The sequence below is a fragment of the Oreochromis niloticus genome, linkage group LG11 (assembly GCF_001858045.2).
Source record: "Oreochromis niloticus isolate F11D_XX linkage group LG11, O_niloticus_UMD_NMBU, whole genome shotgun sequence".
Classification (NCBI taxonomy): Eukaryota; Metazoa; Chordata; class Actinopteri; order Cichliformes; family Cichlidae; genus Oreochromis; species Oreochromis niloticus.
Window position 1 is genome coordinate 26,037,357 of NC_031976.2, and position 20,525 is coordinate 26,057,881.

General features: G+C 38.7%; 2 protein-coding genes across 3 annotated transcripts; both read right to left on the reverse strand.

Annotated features, from left to right (window-relative positions):
• Positions 1–674: 674 nt before the first annotated feature.
• On the reverse strand, positions 675–4,186 carry rab42b (RAB42, member RAS oncogene family). Its single transcript, XM_003450537.4, has 3 exons — positions 3,461–4,186; positions 3,027–3,314; positions 675–2,269 (listed from the first exon to the last, which is right to left on the reverse strand). The coding sequence occupies exons 2-3, from the start codon at positions 3,242–3,244 to the stop codon at positions 1,819–1,821; spliced, it is 669 nt and encodes a 222-aa protein (XP_003450585.1). The 5' UTR covers positions 3,245–3,314; positions 3,461–4,186; the 3' UTR covers positions 675–1,818.
• A 353-nt stretch (positions 4,187–4,539) lies between these two features.
• Positions 4,540–17,000, reverse strand: LOC100690751 (CTP synthase 1). Of its 2 annotated transcripts, none has more exons than XM_003450499.5 (18): positions 16,853–17,000; positions 14,884–15,063; positions 13,618–13,788; positions 13,352–13,452; positions 12,311–12,427; positions 11,976–12,059; positions 11,028–11,108; positions 10,159–10,310; positions 8,637–8,769; positions 8,379–8,467; positions 7,714–7,808; positions 7,163–7,225; positions 6,979–7,022; positions 6,799–6,895; positions 6,663–6,718; positions 6,331–6,427; positions 5,993–6,137; positions 4,540–5,548 (listed from the first exon to the last, which is right to left on the reverse strand). In XM_003450499.5, exons 2-18 carry the CDS (start codon positions 15,047–15,049, stop codon positions 5,473–5,475), a joined length of 1,767 nt encoding a protein of 588 aa, XP_003450547.1. In that variant the 5' UTR covers positions 15,050–15,063; positions 16,853–17,000; the 3' UTR covers positions 4,540–5,472. The 2 variants fall into 2 exon arrangements, with proteins under 2 accessions (XP_003450547.1, XP_005455326.1); XM_005455269.4 differs by having other exon boundaries at positions 16,822–16,986.
• Positions 17,001–20,525: the final 3,525 nt, after the last annotated feature.

A 20,525-nucleotide genomic window follows, 5' to 3' on the forward strand; every position in this document is an offset into this window, starting at 1 on the left:
AGTATAGGACTGATTGGGACTCCTCTGTTTTTATTGAATCAATTTGTGCAATGATTATCATTATACTTATTTGTAGCTTTTTGTAGTTAATTGAGGTGTAAACTACCAAATTGCTCTGTGGGTTGGTGTCCATGATTATGTGTTGTTGTGCACCATTACTGAAAACTACTACACCAACCTTAACACGTTTTTTTTTTAAGCATATTGTTTTGGTTTTTAATTTTTCTTTTGTTTACTTTGAAAAATTGCATCCAAATAAGACAAACGTCAGATGGAAGAAATTCTCATTGTAAGAAATGAATGACTGAAATTACCAATCAGAACGTTGGAGTATGGTCTATGTATTGCCAGGCTTAAGTTGGTCAAATTACATGGATATGTTAATTACCTGAGATGGTGTTTCACATTTATTAGTCAGCTACTCAGTAGATGTAAAATTGCCACACTGTGTATTACATTAATACACCATGAAGGCTCAGATGTGATTAAATGGACTTCCTGCATACTTGCAGACAACCAAGGACAAAGAAAGATATTCGGAAACAGCAGATGGCTACCAGCCATCATTTAATGACCTTGTTTTAGTTGCAGAGACGTTGGGGGGAAAAACCCCAATTTAATATATGCACCTGAGAGTTTAATGAATTTCCACAGAAACACCTACAGACAACCAGTTACTCACAGGATGTTTACTAGTCATGTTACAAGACAACTGTTAGGCTCATAAGAATAATTCAAGAGACAAATGAAGGCTCAAGACAATATTTGTAATTTCAACCAAGGGACCAAGTACCTTAATAGCTGCCAGTTATTGGCAGAACAAACAATATAGACAGAATCTCAGATATGCATCCCAGAAATTGGTTCAAAAGAAAATACAGAATACCTTTGTGGAGCAGTGGCTCCAATCCTCTCACTTTTGACCCCACTTTTGATAAACCTGCTTGCAAACCGCTTTTTGTAATGTCTTTGTGTGGACACGAGCTGTGCAGACTACCTCGTCTCCTCAACCTCCAAGTCGGTGGAACCACTTTACCAGTGTACGGGTCTCGAGGTAGAGAATTCAATAATTGAGATTTGTTCATTTCTTCTCTCACTTTTGAATAATTGTGACTCTGACACAATTACATCTTTAGCACCCATTAGACAAATTAGAGAAAAGAACAAACAACTTGTCATATTACAGCCCCTGCCCCTGCTGAACCGAGGTTAGCCATGACCTCATAAGTCCATTAGCGTAATATGCTGTGGAGCTGGCATCTCACTAAAGAGAGAATTACCATATTTCTCTTATAAATACAGAATATAGATTTTTCTATTAAAAGTCTACAGTTTCACCAGCAGCTTTGAGTACTTTGTAAGGCATATTTTGAGCTCAGTGTTACAAGTGACATTGAGCAAACTTAAATTTTAACCTAATGGTGAAGCTATATCAAGATGGGAAAGGTTATTAGGCTTTACAGTGAAAAGTTCAGTCTCATTAAAGTATAATCAATACAACAGGAGTCGAGCGCATGACCTGCTGATGGCAAAAAAGCAAAAAGTTTAAAAATATCTGTTACAGAAAAAAATGAAACACTAAACTGACCTATTTCCCCATTTTATTTCACAGAGCCAACACAAAATAAAATATCATCATCTTATAGTCCTAAAAGATTCATCTTCACAAAAAATGTGCAAAAATACTTTTCATACCAGCGAGTTTTGTGATTTTTGTGCCTTACAGTAAAATGCCACCACCGATCCAACCTGCTCACAGTTATTTATTGCTTTTACAGTCACGTGAGTTCACATAGATGGGCACCACATGTCCACAGTTTAACCGCAACACTTTTTCTTGTCCTTAGTTGCTGTTCTTGGCTGAGGCATGTTGGCTCGCTGTAACTGTAGCGCCTGTGGGGCAGTGCACTTGACTCCATCCCAGCCCTCTTGCAGCTCGATCTCTCCACTCAATAGTCCCTGGTAGATTCGTCGAGTGAGGAGCTCGAAGCACTCCTTTACATGTTGCCCAGACTTTGCAGAGGCCTCCACGTAGGGCGTTCCTAGCTGCTGGGCCAGCTTCTCTGCCTCTTCTCGGCTCACCGCCCTTTCCCTGTGAGCATCTCGATCATTCTTTTGACCCACCAGGATGAACAGAACCTTATGTGGCTGTACTCGCTCGCACACCTCAGCATGCCAGTCTTTAATATGGTCAAAGGAGGCTCGACTGGTGATGTCAAACACTAGCATGCCTCCAACTGAGTTGCGGTAATAGGAACGGGTCACTGACCTGAGGAAAGAAGTGAGACAAAGGGGTAAAAAATCTTAAGAGAGATGAGAAAAACCCACACTAGCAAACAGAATCAAAATGTATGTCCTGTTCTAATGAGCAATTGACAGCTGCTGTGTATAACTTCAGCTCTTTTGGATAAGCATTCATACAAACAGTTCCCCCTGATTTATTGAACGTTTAAACCAAAGGTCATCTAAACTGTCAGGTGGTGAAAACTTCATCTAAACAGATATTTCTGAAAACAACGCTAATTTGGGTAAGCCTTTGGTTCACTTAATGGGATTATAGATCCCATCCAGAGTGAAGTTAAATGCAAACAGGCGTAGTTTGCAATTTGTTTCAGTTCATTCAGCTGGAGAACTGGAAAACAAAGGATTTGGAGACAGAATGAGGCATGTTTCTCCAAGTTCTTTCATTAAATACGCTGAGCCTGGAAAATATTACATTTAAAAGAGCTCAATTTTCAATTTAAAAGTATTGCACAAACTGCACTTCTGTAGACAGCACACACCTATCTTGTGACACTGACAGGGTGGATACACAATCATGGCTGAAAGTAAACAAAGCAAAACAACTCTATTATGAATGGAATAGGCCGAAGTTCATTTGTCGCACACAACTAAAGTGTCTCTAATTTTTGTAATGGGGCCTTGTAATGTGGCCTAATGCATTAAAAAAAAAGACATAAATGTTACCTGGAATCCAACACATATCATTGTAGACTGTAGATATCTTATTCAAAGATCATCCATACCTGAACCTTTCCTGTCCTGCTGTGTCCCAGAACTGCAGCTTTACACGGACCCCCGGTTCCACCTCCAGGAAGTGAACGTAGAAGTCAACACCTACTGTCTCGTTGATGGACTCCATAAACAAGTCCTCTGTGTAGCGTTTCAGTAGGGAGGACTTTCCCACAGTGGAATCGCCCAGCATGATGATCCTGAACTGGTACTGCCACAAAGTCAGGTCCATTGTTGCTGGCAGTTACAAGAGATTAAGACAGGAATGACAGCTTTTGGAGATATGAAGGTGTGCACAAGCTCTGGGAAAGAGAAAAACAGATTGTCATAAAGATTAGAAAAGGTTAAAAGCAAATATAGTGAAAGATTACTGAGACTGGAGAGAAAGAGACATAACTTCATGGAGACTATCTACCACACACAAGCTTACCACCAGTTGCTTTCTTACCTCTGACAATCCTGTTGAGAAACAGGCATTAAGCCACTCCTTATTAATCTCACTACCAATGCTCCGGCAGTGTTCACAGGCATCCCAAACTTCTTTCCTTTTGTGACTGCAGTACAGCTCTCATTCTCATTCCCATGGTGGCTCTTCAAATCCTCTACCAAGGCAGGTATGTAGAAAAATCGAAAACTCGATCCATTTGAGCTGCTGATCTTAACTAGTACAGTAAGCTTGTACACGAGCGTGGCTTTGCAGGGGCGTGTACTTCTAAAGGTTGCTTGTTGATACTTGACTAAAGGAGGGGCAAGAGCACAAGGACAAAGGGAGGGCCAGATGTGGGAAAGTTAAGGAAGTAGTGGCTACATAAAAAAAACCTATCAAGGGAAACTGTGCAGTTTCCTGTAGTTGATAGTCAGTAGGGACGTCATCATCAACAAACATACAAAATGAGGGTGATTGTTGGCAACTCTAACAGTTGGCATACTATTTGCAGCAGTTTTTATCACTTTATGATCTCGTATGTGCAGCGAGGATCTGAAAAGGGAAGTTGATAACAATGTCACTTTTTATCCTCTGGGAAAGCCAAACTGGTCTCACAGTTATATGTAAAGTGGCTGTGACCTCTCAACATTATGCAGTGATGGAACGGGTTCAAGTTACATGAAGGCACCATGGAGAGCAACAAGCTTCCTCTCCACTGTCCTGGTTAGTAGGATAACGAGTCCATCCCTAGGCAGTTGTGACACCAGTGTATTTATGAAAAGTCATTCACACATACTTACAGCTTGTAGGGGTAATATCCTCCAGGATACCCCCCGCAAATAAAAAATAAATACAAATAAACAGACATGCTGCATAACACATGCATCTAAATTTAATAAATAAAAGGCATTTCAGTGCATTTGGGTCACACAACGGTAACAAAATGGGATCTCATGTTACATAGTAGACTGAAAATGCAAGAGGGACATTTGATAGTAATAACCTACTAGATGCTTTTACTGATGCTTCAAGATCCATTTGAGATCGTATTTTTAGTTTTATTCTGTTGTTGTCGCAAAGGTTGCTTAATTTTCCCCAGCTGTCAGATGACTGTGCATCAGCACATTTCATTTTAAACAGTTCTTAGTCAGAAATAGCAGTAAAGGGAAATCATGTTTACTGGTCATAGGCAAAAGTTGTGCAACTTGAACTGGTCAGTTCAGTTTTAGGGCTTCACAAACCAAAGGCGCTCCAAAGTGAGCAAGTCTTCAAATGACAGCTTACATGCAGAAATTAAAAGCCTGCATCCATGTGATTGATTCATGCCTAAATCTTTAACATTATCACAGCACAATTTTTCACATTTTCAACCTAGAGTCACAGCCTCATGTCCAAACAGATTTGGATGTAATACAGAGAAAGACCGTTTAGAACCAAACCAGCATTAAAATATGGGGAAATACAGATGAAAAAACTGACAAACAATTACAACAATTTAAAAAGGTAAATATATCAGTAATTCCCAATATATATAATCCCACCTAACCTTTTCTCAGATGCTACAATTCCTAAAAACTTACCAAATAATTCTGAGAAAGTCTCTCTGAAAAATATTTCTCTGAAAAACTCCAAAATACACATCTTCTCAACATTTTACCAGAACATCATTATGATAACGGCAGTACACTTTATACTGATGGGCTGATATCTTCCCTTTAAACATGTACCTTAGTGTATTCTTTTTTAACATGTTCAATTACAGCAACATTTTTTTTGAGTTCCCTCATAAAACCTTTATTAATACTTAATTTTTGCAGCAACTTTAAAACACTAAAATAAACAGAATTCACTACCTTTAATATTTTGCTGTAGGCAAAATATTTAAAGAACATAAATTATAAATTGTTATGACAATAAAGTATTAACAATTCAAAAATACAGAGTAATACAAAGATTGTTTGTGCAGAGTCAGTCAGGGTAGTTGTTGGGCGTTGTAGTTTTATCCATGAGCGACGCGTACACAAAAAATACTTCTACAAAGACAGAAACTTCAGGTCACGCATGTCCATGTCAGGAGAGCTGCTACCACTGTTATCACTGTAGGTGTCCCTGAAATGAAAGGTAAATTCATCAGATGAGTATTACATCAGCAAGACATTATAGGGACAGTTTTACTGTAACTGCGGGAATTATGGTGACATGGCATCGGTTTTAAATGCAGATATAATATGTGTGGGCAAAATGCTTAATGACTGATGTTAAATATTGATCGAGTTGTAGGTTCAGAGTTTTTTCCACATGTTTAACACTCAGATTACTTATTAGAAGTGTCACCAAAGCATAAATGTCAGCTAAATACGATGAAAATGAGAGCAAGGTGAAATAACATTCAGCTGTTTGGAGGTTGGAGAAACACCATGATAGACTAAGGGAACTGGGAAGTTATAGCTGCAGTTACAGCTAAACTTCGAAACTGTTGGACTGTCACCATTGCAGTTTAATTTCCTTTAAATAACTTTTGGATTGGTAAGTCATTGATGTGCTGGTGTTTACCGTGGAGAAAGGCGACAGCCCTTGGCCAGGTAACTCTGGAGTTTTCCTGCAGAGGCCAGCAGGAGACCAAAGTATGGAGGAGAAGGTTTGATGGGTCTGGAGGTGAACTCTGGATGATACTGCACTCCAACAAAGTAACAGTGGTCTGAAACAAAAAATTGTGTATTACTGCACGTTTTTGCTACCTCAGGCTTCATTTAAACAACAAAGATTAAATGTTTTATATCATAACGAAGGACAGTTTGGGGTTAAACATGATTTCTCTACATCATGTTCAAGAATTGTATGTATTAGAAGAAGCAGGTGGGTGCTGGATTTCAAACACACTTTCCCCATACCCTCTAATTCAATGACTTCCATTCGCTCTCCTTCCACATCCTGACCAACAAACTGAAGTCCTTTTTGTTCAAAGTGGTGCTTCAGCTCTGGATTCACCTGCAATAAGATAAGATTCTGTGATTCAAGGTTTTATTTTTTGTTTTGTTCTTGCAGTACTTCAAGAAGAAAAGCCATGGACCCAACAAAACAAAATAATGTTCAAATCAAATCTCAAAGTTAGATGAGATACTGCACACAATACTTTTTGCTTAATAAATTTTGTATTTACAAAATAATTTCCACACTTTTCGCTGTATGATAAAAACCTTTAAACCCTTGTTTAGATCACTACCTCAAATCTGTGTCTGTGCCGTTCGTCAACATATTCCACATCTCCATATAGCTTTCCTGGAAGAATAAAACATATTTTATCAACAATAATTAGGTAGAAGAAATCCAGGTATCATTTGTTCCAGGGAGATACGTACTCAGCACACTGGTGCTGGATGAGAAAATGGTCCGCCTCTTTCCCAACCTCATAGTCCCACCCATCTGGCCTGGGTTGTGTTCTGGCATGTCAATTACCTGTAGAGATCAAATCAAGATTATATAACTGATAATGGATTGTAAAAATGCATGGTAAAAAAAAGAAGAAGAAGATAACATACCACAGGGTGTTTGGATTCTGGATTAAATTCGGTGGAGTTGGCATCTGAAAGATGAACAAGATGAACTGATCTGAGCACAAATCAGCCTTCCAAGAGGTGGAAGCTTTATTCATCATTAAATTGGAAACCACTGGAAGCAAATGTTTCTTAGCTGTGTCCTCAGCAGAACTAAACAATCACTTACCTTCCCATCCAAGAACACTGCGGGCAAACTCACACACTGCCAGCTGCATGCCCAAACAAACCCCTGCAAAAAACAAGGCCAGTGGAATGCTAAATATTAAACAACATCTTCTTATATAATATATAAACCACTGACTATATGTAATGAATTTGGATATTAGGTGCTACCTCAAATGATTAATTGTGAGTAAACAAAGGTGTGCAGTAAATACAGATCACCCTTTCAATATGCACCACAGAGTTTTCAGCAGCCAATACAAATACAAGACCTTGAAACAAACCCCAGTAGGGGGTTTGTTTGTCTTTTCATTGGTGTAAGCAGTATTTAAAAAATTCATATCATACATAAAATATATGAACAGCATCCCAGCACAACCTCTACACCACCCAGCACTAAGGTGTGTATGACAGAGTCTCTGCTGAGACTGAGTCTATATCAATAATCAACTCAATGTGTTTCCCCCTATTTGTCTTTCTATAACTGCTCAAACTACATCCAACTGCAATATAATATGATACACAACATACAGCATAGCCTGACATCTCCCTTACCCAGGAATGGCTTATTCTGTTTCCGTGCCCAAGAAATAGCCTGCATCTTGCCTTCTGTCCCTCTTCCACCAAAACCTCCTGGCACCAAGACACCGCTGTGGAAAGGATAGAAAAGACCATCAATGCTCAATTCACTGAGATTTCACAGACACATGTAGGACCACTTAAATCTATTTAAACCTTGTGTCACTCTCTCTGGAAAATTTAAAAAAGCAAAATGCCAGGCTGGTATTGTACAGCCAATGTAAGATACTTCAGTATCGTATGGTTAGTGAACTAAGTAACATAATTAGAAAAGCTTTCTTTTGTGATACTATCTGATTAAGACACACTAGTGACATTTTTCTTCAAAAAGATGAAGAAGAAAGAAGAAAAAAAACTATCCTAAATTGTGTTTCCTTTATCAAAACAACCCCCTGGAGTAAAACAATAATCTTTTTGGCTGTCCCCAACTTGTAACATACCCTGTTACTGCTTTTGAAACAGCCAGACAAACAGGACTTATAAACTGAACTCTTTTAACCTGTTTGCAATATTGCTACTACCATAGCTGCACGAACTATAATACTGTATCACCAGAGTGTACATTTTAATATCGACAGCTGCTGATTATCCAAGATTATCCACACTTATTAGCGTGTTTTCACCTTGATTTGTCTACTCACTGAGCACTGCAGAGTTTCTGCCAGGCCTCGTGATATTTCACTGGATCATCTTGCAGGGTAGTAGTCTCCAAATCTGCAGAGTCTATGTACTGCAATAACAACAAACAGTGTAATCTGGATAGAGATCAGTCAACAACAGGCTGTACAAATACAGGAATATGTGAGGTTTTATTTAAGTATAGCAAGTTTATCTGACAACAGTCCAAACTGAAAACAGCGATGCAAAATTCAGAAATTAGAAGAAAGTTGTCTCCTTACCTTGACCTCTAGTTTGTGATTAATGGCAAGGGCTGAGTGCTCTAGGGCCTTAATAACAGATGTGTAGGAGTCAGCTAACTTTGTATATTTTCCCACCAGGGCTATGGAAACATGCTCCAAGAGACGGTCGGATCTGAAAAGAGAGGGAGATGATTTATAGTACAGAATCTGGTGCATTCTTTGAATGATTACTTCCTCAGCTACCCGTTTTACCTCAACGCTCAGTATGTTGTACTCGCTGGGAAAAGAAAAATTAATAAATCTGCTTCTGGTGTCAGCATTCTTTAGGGAAAGTTTTGTGACCAAAATCATAACAAGCATCATTATTGCTGACGTATTAGGAGGTTCTGAAACTTAGGCTACGTTCACACTGCAGGCGAAAGTGCATCAAATCCGATTTTTTTGACCCTATGCGGCCCATATCCGATCATGGTATGACAGTGTGAACGGCACAAATCTGATATTTTCAAATCCGATCTGGGTCACTTTCGTATGTGGTACTGAATCCGATACATATCCGATGTTTTAGAAAGCGACTGCTGTTTGAACGGTCATGTCGCATTAAATCCGTCTTTTACGTCACTGACACAGGACAGACGCCAATTATCAGCGCCGGAGAAGCGCCCGAGAAGACATCGCGAACGCTTCCTGGCCATCCAGTGTAGATGTCAGTGAAACTGTTGGGAAGACAACGTGAACATTTTATTTGTACTGTATAATCTGCAGATTCTGACAGAAATCTGCAACTATCCTTTGAAGCACCGCTCCTCTCTAAAACTGCAATAAGGATAATTATTAGGTTATTTACATTATTATGTAAATTTACATTATTATGTAAATAACAAAATAACTTAAAGCAAAAATTGGGAAACGTAAAGTCCGAAGTCTTTACATTAAGGGCCATCAGTCAAACAATATTGTTTGCTCTGGGTCTAAACAGAGCGAGTTGTGTGTGACGTCTTCTTTTGTGCATGCGGGCCGCTTTGATCGTTCACACTAGAGCACGTTTGCTGTCGCATTTTATTTGTAGTGTGGACAAGCAGACAAAAAAATCGGATTTGATCAAAAAATCGGAATTGAGCATTAAGACCTGCAGTGTGAACGTAGCCTTAGACTGAATCTGTTACGCCTACTTGTCTAGTAATGTTATGTTCAAGAAGTGAATAAAGTATTTTTTTTCATTAGCAGTGTAATGGTGACTAAAAGATCATGCCTGGATGATCTACATTTTTTCCTCCTCCATTCAGTTTCCTCATTAAGGGGTCCAGACGCTCAGCCAAGTCTGACACCAAGTTTTAAATTTAATAAACACACAGAGTCCTTCTTCTATGTTGTATTTGAGGTTATGTCACGACCAAGGAGCAAAAAAACCCAAATAAAAACAACCAGCATTGTGGATGTTCAAGGATTTAAAATAAAAAAGCAGCCAAGTCCATCTTTTTGTACCTTAAATGAATGTATCTAGTTTTCCCTGTTCAAGACAAAATTAGAAATAGTTAAAGGCTGAGATATTCTTTCCTACCGGTCAGCCATCTCCTTCCACTTTGTGAACATCTTTCTGGGTCTCATCTCAATGGGCAAGTTCAACCGCTCGCATAAGTAGCTCACAACACCCTGATCCTCCAGCAGCAGAGGAACTCTATAAATTGAGGAGACATCGTGGACACAGATCACCTGAAAGGAATTAGAAGACGTGTTATTTGTTGACATCTGCTACCTTTTTTTTTTTTTTAAACCATTTTTATACACTGACCTGTCACTTTATTAGGTATACCTTAGCTATCAAGGGACCACAGTGTCTCTTGGTATAAAATGTTACAAATCCCCCACATCTTTGCAACATCACCGCTAGTCTGAATTGTTGATACAAAGTAGGATGGATCCACGCTTTCAAATTCTCTACACCACATTCTGACCCTTCTGCATACCCTGGTTGTAACGAGTGGCTATTTGAGGTACAGCTGCCTTCCTATCAGCTCAAAGCAGTCTGTCTATTGTTCTCCGAACTCTGGAATTAACCTGGAGATGACTGTGCGGGAAAATCCCAGTAGATCAGCTTTCAAAGTCACATCACCTTTCTTTCCCGTTCTGATGCTTGGTTCAAACAAGCACCTGAGCAGGTGTACCTAACAAAGTGGCCGATGAGTGGATATGCTTTCCATTTCTACACATCTAAGGTCAGCATCTATCTAAATCTAATGATATCATAGCAACAAAAAGTAATTACTTAATAATAATAAATTATTATATAATGTTATATCTACTTATAATATACGACAACATTATCTGAAATAGTAAATGTGAGTAGTGATGAGATGAACTGTACTAGCTCATAACTAACATAAGTAGCCTGCCCTACCTACAGTTTTACAGGAAATCACAATATGTCACCTGTGTTGGCTCCACATGACAAAACATGGAGATCTTTTCCTTGACAGATGTTTCTAGAGGAGTTGTACAGCGACAAACAATCTGCCAAAAGAAGGACATATATCAGGATAATGTATCCAAACAAAATAATGCCAGGGCACACACTTGAGTGTTTACGACTTAAAACACTCCAAATTTTATTTGATTGTGTACATAATGAAATTAACATGTGATTCAAAATGATGGCCTTATCAGAAGAATGAGGACAAGATCTGAGACGTACACTCTTGAGCATGTTTAAACCAGCTTCTTTGTGCTAACTGACTTGAGAAAACCTAAAAACCTGGCATTTCACATCTCATATGACTCTTCGTCCTCAAAAAATGATCTCTGTGAGTGCCACCTAATCCAATGACAGACATTATCAGATATTGTTATAATAGTGGTAAAAAAAAATCTGCCAAATCAATCTTTCAAGTTAACCATTTTAACGCTTAGTGCGGTCTCGGTGGTGGTGCTCTTTACTTTTTATTAGTGCTGTCGGCGTTAATCTCGTTAAAATGACGTTAACGCCATAACCGCATTAACGTGGCAAATCTCCGTTAGCGTGGATCGCCCCGTGCGTGGGGCTGCACGCTAAGCGTTAACGAGCTAACCACGCTAACGCGTTGACACCGTGCAGCCCCACGCACGGGGCGATCTGCGCTAACTCGCTAACAGACTTTTGCCGCATTAATGCGGTTATGCCGTTAACGTCATTTTAACGAGATTAACGCTGACAGCACTACTTTTTATGTGATGGTTGCACATTAGAGCCCTGAAACTATAAACTTCACAGTTTTTTTTAAATGTATCAAGTTACCGTCCCATAGCTTAAAAAAAGGAGACGAGTTAGCAGATCACCCATGACACCCATAGTACACCCATTTGACTTTCAGATATAAGAATCAGTTTAATCTGACTACCCACCAAATCTGGAGACAATCCCAGCCCTCTGAGCTCCCGGACGCTGTTCTGGGTTGGTTTGGTTTTCTGCTCCCCTGTGGTATTGGGCTTTGGAGAAAAGATACATCCACACAAAACAAAGCATAAATGGCCGTGCAATATAAGTCACAAGTCATTTCTTTTTCCCCCCTGTTCAATACCATGTACCTTCAATTACCAAAAAAATGAATTTAAGACTTATATAATGAAACAAAAATATTTCAAATTATCCATTAGATCTGGTGATCTTACAGTTAATCCATTTTTCTACATTATCTGTAAACACTACTTGGTTGTGCATGGTCACTAGCAAACCATACCTGTGGTATCAAGCTGACATGGATGTTGCAGAAGTTCTCCCTTTTCACCTTGAACTGGAACTGTCTGAAAGCTTCAATAAAAGGCATGCTCTCGATGTCCCCCACTGTGCCTCCTAGCTGTGGACACAAAACAACAGCTTAAAGCACAGAATTACATGCAAGAATACACAGGCTGAGCCTCAGCACTTTGGAAAGACTTGGAAAATACAGCACACTGTCAGCAGTACCAAGCCCATAATACTGTCAGCGCTGGTTTGAAGTATGCTGTATAGAAAGAACTGCTAGAGGCAGGATAATAATTTAACTTGGTTTATGAGAACTTGACTCTTTTAAGCTGCAAATATATTAAAGACAAAATAATTCTGCAGCACATACTGTAAAATAAACACTTGATTTATAACACAATGATTTAACACTGTTTTTTAAAAATACATAAAACATTTATTTCCCAAGGCTAGAAACAGAGCCAGTGTTTTTACAACCTTTTCAGAGCAAATCATTTTTTAAATCCCTCTATTTACCAGTTTTTACTGTTTTTTTTTTTTTTTGGTGCATCACAGTGACACTCATTTGTTTGGGTTCAGCTATTTTTCAGACCTGCTGCTGAATGGTGCCAATATTTGCTATCGCTTCAGGCAACAAGCTTTTTTTCCCAATCCTTTTGGAAAATGTCGTCTAGTTCTCAAAATTACTAGAAAAACAGAATTGCACAAATGATTAAAGCGGTGGTACTCAGACTGTGAGGTGTGGAGCTACCGCAAGTGGGGCATGGACGACCAGTTGTAAAATGTTAAGTGAAACTAAGTTAAATGAATATGATACATTTTTATGTGAAAAATACGTTTGTTGTTGATATAACAATTGCTTTATTTCGGAAAAAATTCAACCTGGATTCCACTTCTGAAGGAGGAGTATTATTTTAGGTCTGAGAACTACTAGACTAAAGAATGACCCATGGGAATGTAAATAAGATACTTCCCACTGCAGCATATTTATTTACACTACAGGTCACCTTGGCCAACATCATAAATCCCAGCTTACCTCTATGACACAAACTTGAGGCTCCACACCGTCCTCATCCACTGAAATGGTTGCCTGCTTCATTACCCATTCCTGGATAGCATCTGTGATGTGTGGCACCACTGACAAAGAAAAAAAAGAACAAAGAAAAGAAAACTTTAACTGTAGTTATCTGTGCATTTGCACTGTATAACTCAACCCTGAGAAATGCATGCACACAGGTCAAATCCGCTTTCCTAAGGCCTGTTTTGGCAATAAAAGCAGTTATGTAAACAGTAATATCCAACCTTGTACAGTCTTGCCCAGGTAGTCTCCTTTTCTCTCCTTGTTGATTACTGATTGATAGATCTTTCCAGTTGTGATGTTGTTATCTCTGATAAGGCGGATGTCCAGGAAACGCTCATAGTTACCCAAATCTAGATCCACTTCCCCACCATCATCGAGAACAAACACTTCACCTGGAAAAGACAAACATTACATCAGTGTTTTCACACGGCTGCTTTCATAGTAGCTTCTCACCTGATAGAAATCTTTCCTGTGCTTCAGGGTTCTCAAAAATATGTTCTGCATTACTCAGTAATTCAAAATTAATCATGGCCAAAAACATGAGCCTTGCTTACTAACATAACAAATAGATACATGTTGGACACTTTATTAGGTACACCTTGCTCATACTGTGTTGGACCCCCTTTTGCCTTCAGGACTGCCGTAATTCTTCATGGCACAGATTCATCAATGTGTTGGAAACAGTCCAGAGGTTTTGGTCCATGCTGACATAAAAGCATGACTTACTTTGGTGCAGATTTGTTGACTGCACGTCCATGAGGCAACTTCCCTATTCCACCACATCCCAAAGGTGCTCTATTGGAATGAGATCTGTGATTTTGGTACAGTGAACTAATGTTCGATTCCATTTGCCTCCAAAGTCAGAGCTATGAATGACGTCATTCCCAAATTTAGTGTGTTCAACAAAAAGTTGGAATAGCAAGCAGTGCCATTAATGCATCACTAGCAATACAACATAATGCTTGCTTTTGCTTAAAAATGCTGCTGGAAGATATTCACAACTGTCGGTGGTCTGTATATGAGGTGTTTGTGGTTGCAAACACACAAATATGCTGGATATTTTCTCTTTTTTGGGACCATTGTATAAAAAATCTCAAGAGATCAACAATTTTTGAAATCCCGACCCACATGGCAAAAACAACCATGCCATGTACAAAGTCACTTAATCTACCTTTCCTTCACATTCAGCTGCTTAGTTTGAACTTCATCAGCTCATCTTGACCCTGTCTAAATGCACTCAGTTGCTGCCATGTGATTGGTTGATTTTACACTTCAAACAGGTGCACCTCAAAAAATGGTCAGTGACTGTACACTGTATGGAAACAGCCTGAGCCCACACCACTCTACCTTAAAGGCTCTAACACTCCCACAGCACTTCTTGTCAAATGTTAACCACAGAACTCCATCAAACAATTGAATCAAACTGCCGATGGCAATTGACTGAGGACAAGGACATTGTTTGAAGCAGTAAATTATAAATTACTTACCGTGCTCATAGGGTGAAAAGGTTCCTGCATCAATATTGATATATGGGTCGATTTTGATGGCTGTGACATGAAGACCGCAGGACTTAAGGATTGTTCCCACACTGCTGGCAATGATGCCCTTACCAATACCAGATATAACGCCACCAGTAACCAGGATGTACTTCATAGTGGCATCTAAGACTAAACACAGAAAACAGGAATCCAGTAAATGACTTACAAACTTACTTTACATTTCTAGGACAAGTTCTTAGCAATACTGGCATTTACAAGCTGTATTTACTCAAGTGGACTAATAGTTTTAAAAGTCCCAAGGGTCATTCTGCAAGTGGAAAAAAACACATCTTATTTTATAATTTTCTATTGTGTTTTTACGAAAAATAAATAAACACATGTCCAGCTATCCAGCGAGATATTTTAGTTGCTGTGTGCTATGCTTGGCACGACCCTGTCACCAATACTCCATAACATAACATAACATAACATAACATGTTTATGTTATGTTATGTTATGTTATAACATAACATAACATAACATAAACATAACAGGGTATCAAATCAGTGCTAGTATTTGTGTTTTCTCAGAAAAAGACCCAAGCTGTGGAATGTAATGGACTATAAAAGTCGAGAATGTAGTTACAAAAACAAAGGAAGTAAACAGTATTAAAAGGAATTTCTTTTTTGGTAAAATGTAACAGGCTTCCATCGGTCAGAATGACCGACTTGATCACTCAGTCAAGTCCAACAAGATCGGAAGAAAAGAAAACATCTCAAACAGGACTGACCTTTAGTCTACCCATGGTGCTTGCCCACAATGCAATCATGTCACTTCTTCTTTGTCATGTAACCTCACCCTTTTGTCACTTCTTTTTCCAGCCTAAATAGGTTTCAAGGGCTGCACATATGTTGTGGGACACACCCTTACTGTTCTTTAAAATATGTTGACGTTAAGTAAATGGGTTTAACAGTTATAAGACATTTGTGTAACAACAACAAACAAAAACTTACTGTAATTGTTATATTTGTTAAATGATATGTTATATTTTATAATTTAGTTATCAAGAAGTTAGGACAAGAGAAAGATTTTTTTTGTTTGTGTGTGTTCGTTGGGGGCAGGGTCATATTCATGGAAAACGTCCTGCACAGAATGACTCCTAAACTCTCTATTTTAACAAGGTACTTGCCCTGCACCAACATTTATATGGAGAATTTCTCTGTGTGCTTAGTACATTTATAGTTATAACACTTAACAGCACAGTCTGTCTGTATCTGTCTGTTAGATTAAACTGTCAGCATGATGGTGTTTTTCCTTATAGAGGTGTGGCTAACCCTTTGTTTACATTCATTTGTAAACATTGTTCGGACCTATGCAGTACAGTGAGACTGTACGAACACAAGTGGGTAAATCCAAATTGTAAAACCTAAGAATGTGTTAACACGTGATCGAATTACACCGGTCTGAAAGACACAGTGAATCATTAACTTTTGTTATTGTTGTTTTTATTGACAGCGTATGAAATTAAATTGGCGGGAAAAAAGAGCGCCGCCAGAAGTAAGGGTAACTACTCCAGAGGGGCTCCTGAGAGCTTTCGTGGGTTACTGAGTTTAGCCGCAGGTAATTTGTCGTTAAAGGATTGCTACATACATATTTCACAGAGGAAAACTGGTCGGTTGATTAATTTTCACCTGTCGTAACCCAGCTAACATTATCCATACTGTCTTGTGCGAAGTCGTGTCTTATGGATTTAACTTACACAGACAAAAACATTGATTCATTCATTAGCATCCAACAAGAAAAATGTCATGTTTATCGTGTTATTATATCAGTTAACTGCTTATGACCAATTTTGGGACACCAATAACCAAGTTAGCGGCATTTTCTTCACCTATTAAACGACTTTCCGAGATACAGCGTCATTAAAAAAAATACATACAAACTCACCAAACGGCTATAGCAAAGTGTCCAGAAATACCTTGACGTGGTGTTTATCTAACAAATTTCTTTCTGTTCATAAAGAAAGCCCACGTTGTTGCAGTACAGCAAACACGTGTATGACAGGCTGCGCTGACTGGTTGAGCCACTTCTCCAACAGATAGCTTGCGTCCTTCCGTTTCATAATGTAAGTACATTGTTCTTCCTTTTTTTTGCTCAGGCAGACTTTGGGCGCCGCTCATACAGGATGAACCAATGAGAGAGCTGAGCTGCGGAGAAACTCTGCCTTACAGATTAAACTGCGGTCGAATTTTTATCCCTGAGTCTACACACTGGGGCGAATGTAAAGCATTTCAAGGTCAGTGCAGCTGCACCTTTTTTGAAACTAGAAATTAAAAATCATCAGGAAAATGATCGGGATTATTAAAGCCTTACTTAATCTTTTTTTTGTCTTTGTATAAATTGACAGATTTTCTCCACTACTGTGATGAGATATTAACATGCTTAGTAGTGATTACTATTTCAAATAAAGTGATGAAAAATATAACTATAACTATAATTTGAAAGTCAAAATATGTGGAGAAGAACTTTATTATAATTATTATATTTGTCCGACTCACCACTAGATGTCCTCAGTTTTCTATGTTGCATTATTCATCCCCTAAGCAGGCTAAAGCTTGACCTTTCACAAGTATAATAATACTATTAATAAATAATGATCTGGAAGGAAATAAGCCTTACATTTACTAACACAGAAATTCAATGTCCTCATATATTATCGTTTGGCAAGTGTGGCACGAGACAAAGCACTAGTCCCACTTAAAACCCAGTTTACACTCTAACACAGCCTCGAAGATATTAAAGTTTTTTGTATTCACTGTTGTGCTGCTCCAGTTTTGCTGTGGGTAATGAGAGTGGTGATTCTAATTCATTTCTGTCCATGATCTAATTAAAGACCTCGTCCCTGCCACCTCATTTTCATAAGCTGTTCCCTTCAATTACATCTGACAAGTGAGCAGAGACACACATTAACCTCCTGCAGGAAGAACTACTGTGCTTTCCTCGTCTCTTTGAAACATTAAAATACAAGAGAGCCATTCAAAGCTAATTCCACCTCTCTCAATCTACCTATTTGCAAAACATATCTGGGGATAAGGCCGCACCCACCACCCCCACAGTCTGATGTGGACTTTCTTTGATGCAAATGACAAGAGAGTGTCATGCAATGTTGTATTTTGCAATGCTTAGTGGTCATGTATATCACAACGTCCAAAGTCACTCTCCATAAATTCAACACTACCAGTGTGTATACCTTTTTCAAACAGCGACAGAAGCCAAGAGGACTAAGCTTAAGTTAGAGCGAAATTTTGTTGACCTAAATCCCATTAGAGCTCCCAATAAAATAGACATATTGAACCATATAGCAGTGTTTTTGACACTCAAGGTTATTTGTGCACAGACAGATGAGATATGTTTTTTATGAGAACTGAACTTTAGGTGTAAGATAGGATATGATTTTCATTGGGAGTGACCAGGATGGGAGAGAAATGAGTATATCAGACGAACATGCTCAAACTAAGCAGCTTGAAGACAAAGTTAGAGAGGCAAGACTGAGATGGTTTGGACTTGTGCAGAGGAGGGATGGTAGATAAGGGATGTTGAAAATGGAACTGGCAGGCAGGAAGAAAAAAGTAGGATCTCAAAGGAGGTTCATAGATGTAGCGAAGGAGGACATGCAGGGGGTGGGTGTGACAGAGGAGGAGGCTAGGGATAGGGTGAGTTGGAGACAGATGATCTGCTGTGGCAACCCCTAAAGGTAGCAACCAAAAGAAGAAGAAGAAAAAGAAGAAGTGATGTAGTTTATTTTAAACTGCATCGGGCCAGCTGTTGTCTCCTATTATGTGGTTATGTTCTCTCCTTACAGCATGAAGTTAGTAGCTATGGTTTGAATTAGGGTAACAACAAACACAACAAAGGCAACTTATTGCCAAAACACTTTGTTGGCTAAATATATTTGGGTCTTAAGGAATCATTGGTTTTCTATATCTTATAAAAGACTACACTGAATATTTGGAAATGTTAGACTTCCTTGTAATGAGAATTTTACAATTTTCTGATGTTTAAAAACCAGATGATTAACCAGTCAGCTGGGAAAATTCAGCAGTTAAATCCAGGATGAAAGTATGTGTTGATTTCTGCCTTAATTGTATAATTATCTGTAACTGATTTAAAGTGATAAAAAGCACAATTATCTGATTCCATGAAATCATAAATAAAAGACTGTTTGCTTTTTTTGCTGAAGATTATTTGTGTTTCAATTAAGTGACTCAAAAAATGACTAATATCATAATAATAAAAACAACCATTTCCTCGTTGTGCAAATAAAGTGAGTTATCCACGAGAAACGAATGATGAGAAATATTCCACCAAAGTCAAACACCAGTTTGTTTTGGCAGGTTTCCCCACCACTCCTCTCTGTAAGCTGCATAGCAGTAGGGTCAGATGTCACAAGCTGCTCTACTCTCCCAGACCTCCAGTGGGCAAGAGAGGGCCAACTCCCAGCTCAAGCAGACACAGAAACAGTAGCCCACACCCCTCATGCCAAACACATTATTTATGAATAGGAGTAGTGCCTTTCCCTGTCCTCTTGTAGTTTTGGAATTTTAAAGACAGATCGATTTAGGATGGGAACACAGATGGCTCTTAAGGCACAATGCAGTTCAAAACCACTCAGAGGAAGAGTGAGCTCTTGGGCAATTAGTGTCATTATGGCTGCTCATGTGCTTGGTGGGCTGGATAAACAGTGGCTGTGGCTTCTAGGGGTTAGGCATGTGGGTAGCATGGATAATGATGATCGGTGCTGTACTGCAGCAGAGCAGCGCATGCACAAAAACACACATACACACACACAAAACAGCTTTAAATGGGTGCTGGGCAGAAAGCAAAGGAAAAAAGGAAAAAAGAAAGTAAAGGAACTAGAAAAATCAAACCACTTATGATCATAAAACCAAACCAAAACCAAATGTATTCTATTTAAAACAACAATATAAAAACAAAGAAAAGCACCACACTGACACATTTGAGACACTGTGTGATTACAAAGTTTTGAATCATTAAAATGTATTTTTTATCACAGTTGTTGACTTCTAATTTCTTGTAAGTCAGAAATTCAGGTAACCACTGATAATGTTTCAAAATTATTATGTATTTTTATGTATACATATATGATATTTGTGTAATATTATATTTTCGTGTGAACTGGTGTTGTTGTGAGTTTGAGATCTGAGAGGTTAGAACACATATATGTACACACACACAATCATCTACAGTTATAGTGACAACCACATGTGACAAAAAGGATGTGTGGTTGTAAACAGACCGAAAGTGACCTGTAATTTCTCTGAGAAATACAGCTCGTAGACCTTGAGGGGAAACTCACGCTGAGTTTGTTGTCATTATCTTAAACCTATTTAATACACTTGTGTGCGCATGCATCTCTATGGGAGTGTAACACCTACCATTCTCTTTGACTAAACCACAAGTTATTGAGAAAATAAATGTCAGTTAAAGGGCGTTGTCTGTGGTGTCTGTACTGGTCTCTCCTCCTGCTACTTGGAGCACATCTAATTTGATTATGAGCACCAGTGAGGAAAAGCATTGAGAGTGAGAGTTTATTGGATAACATGGGACCAACGATGACAATAGAGAGATGA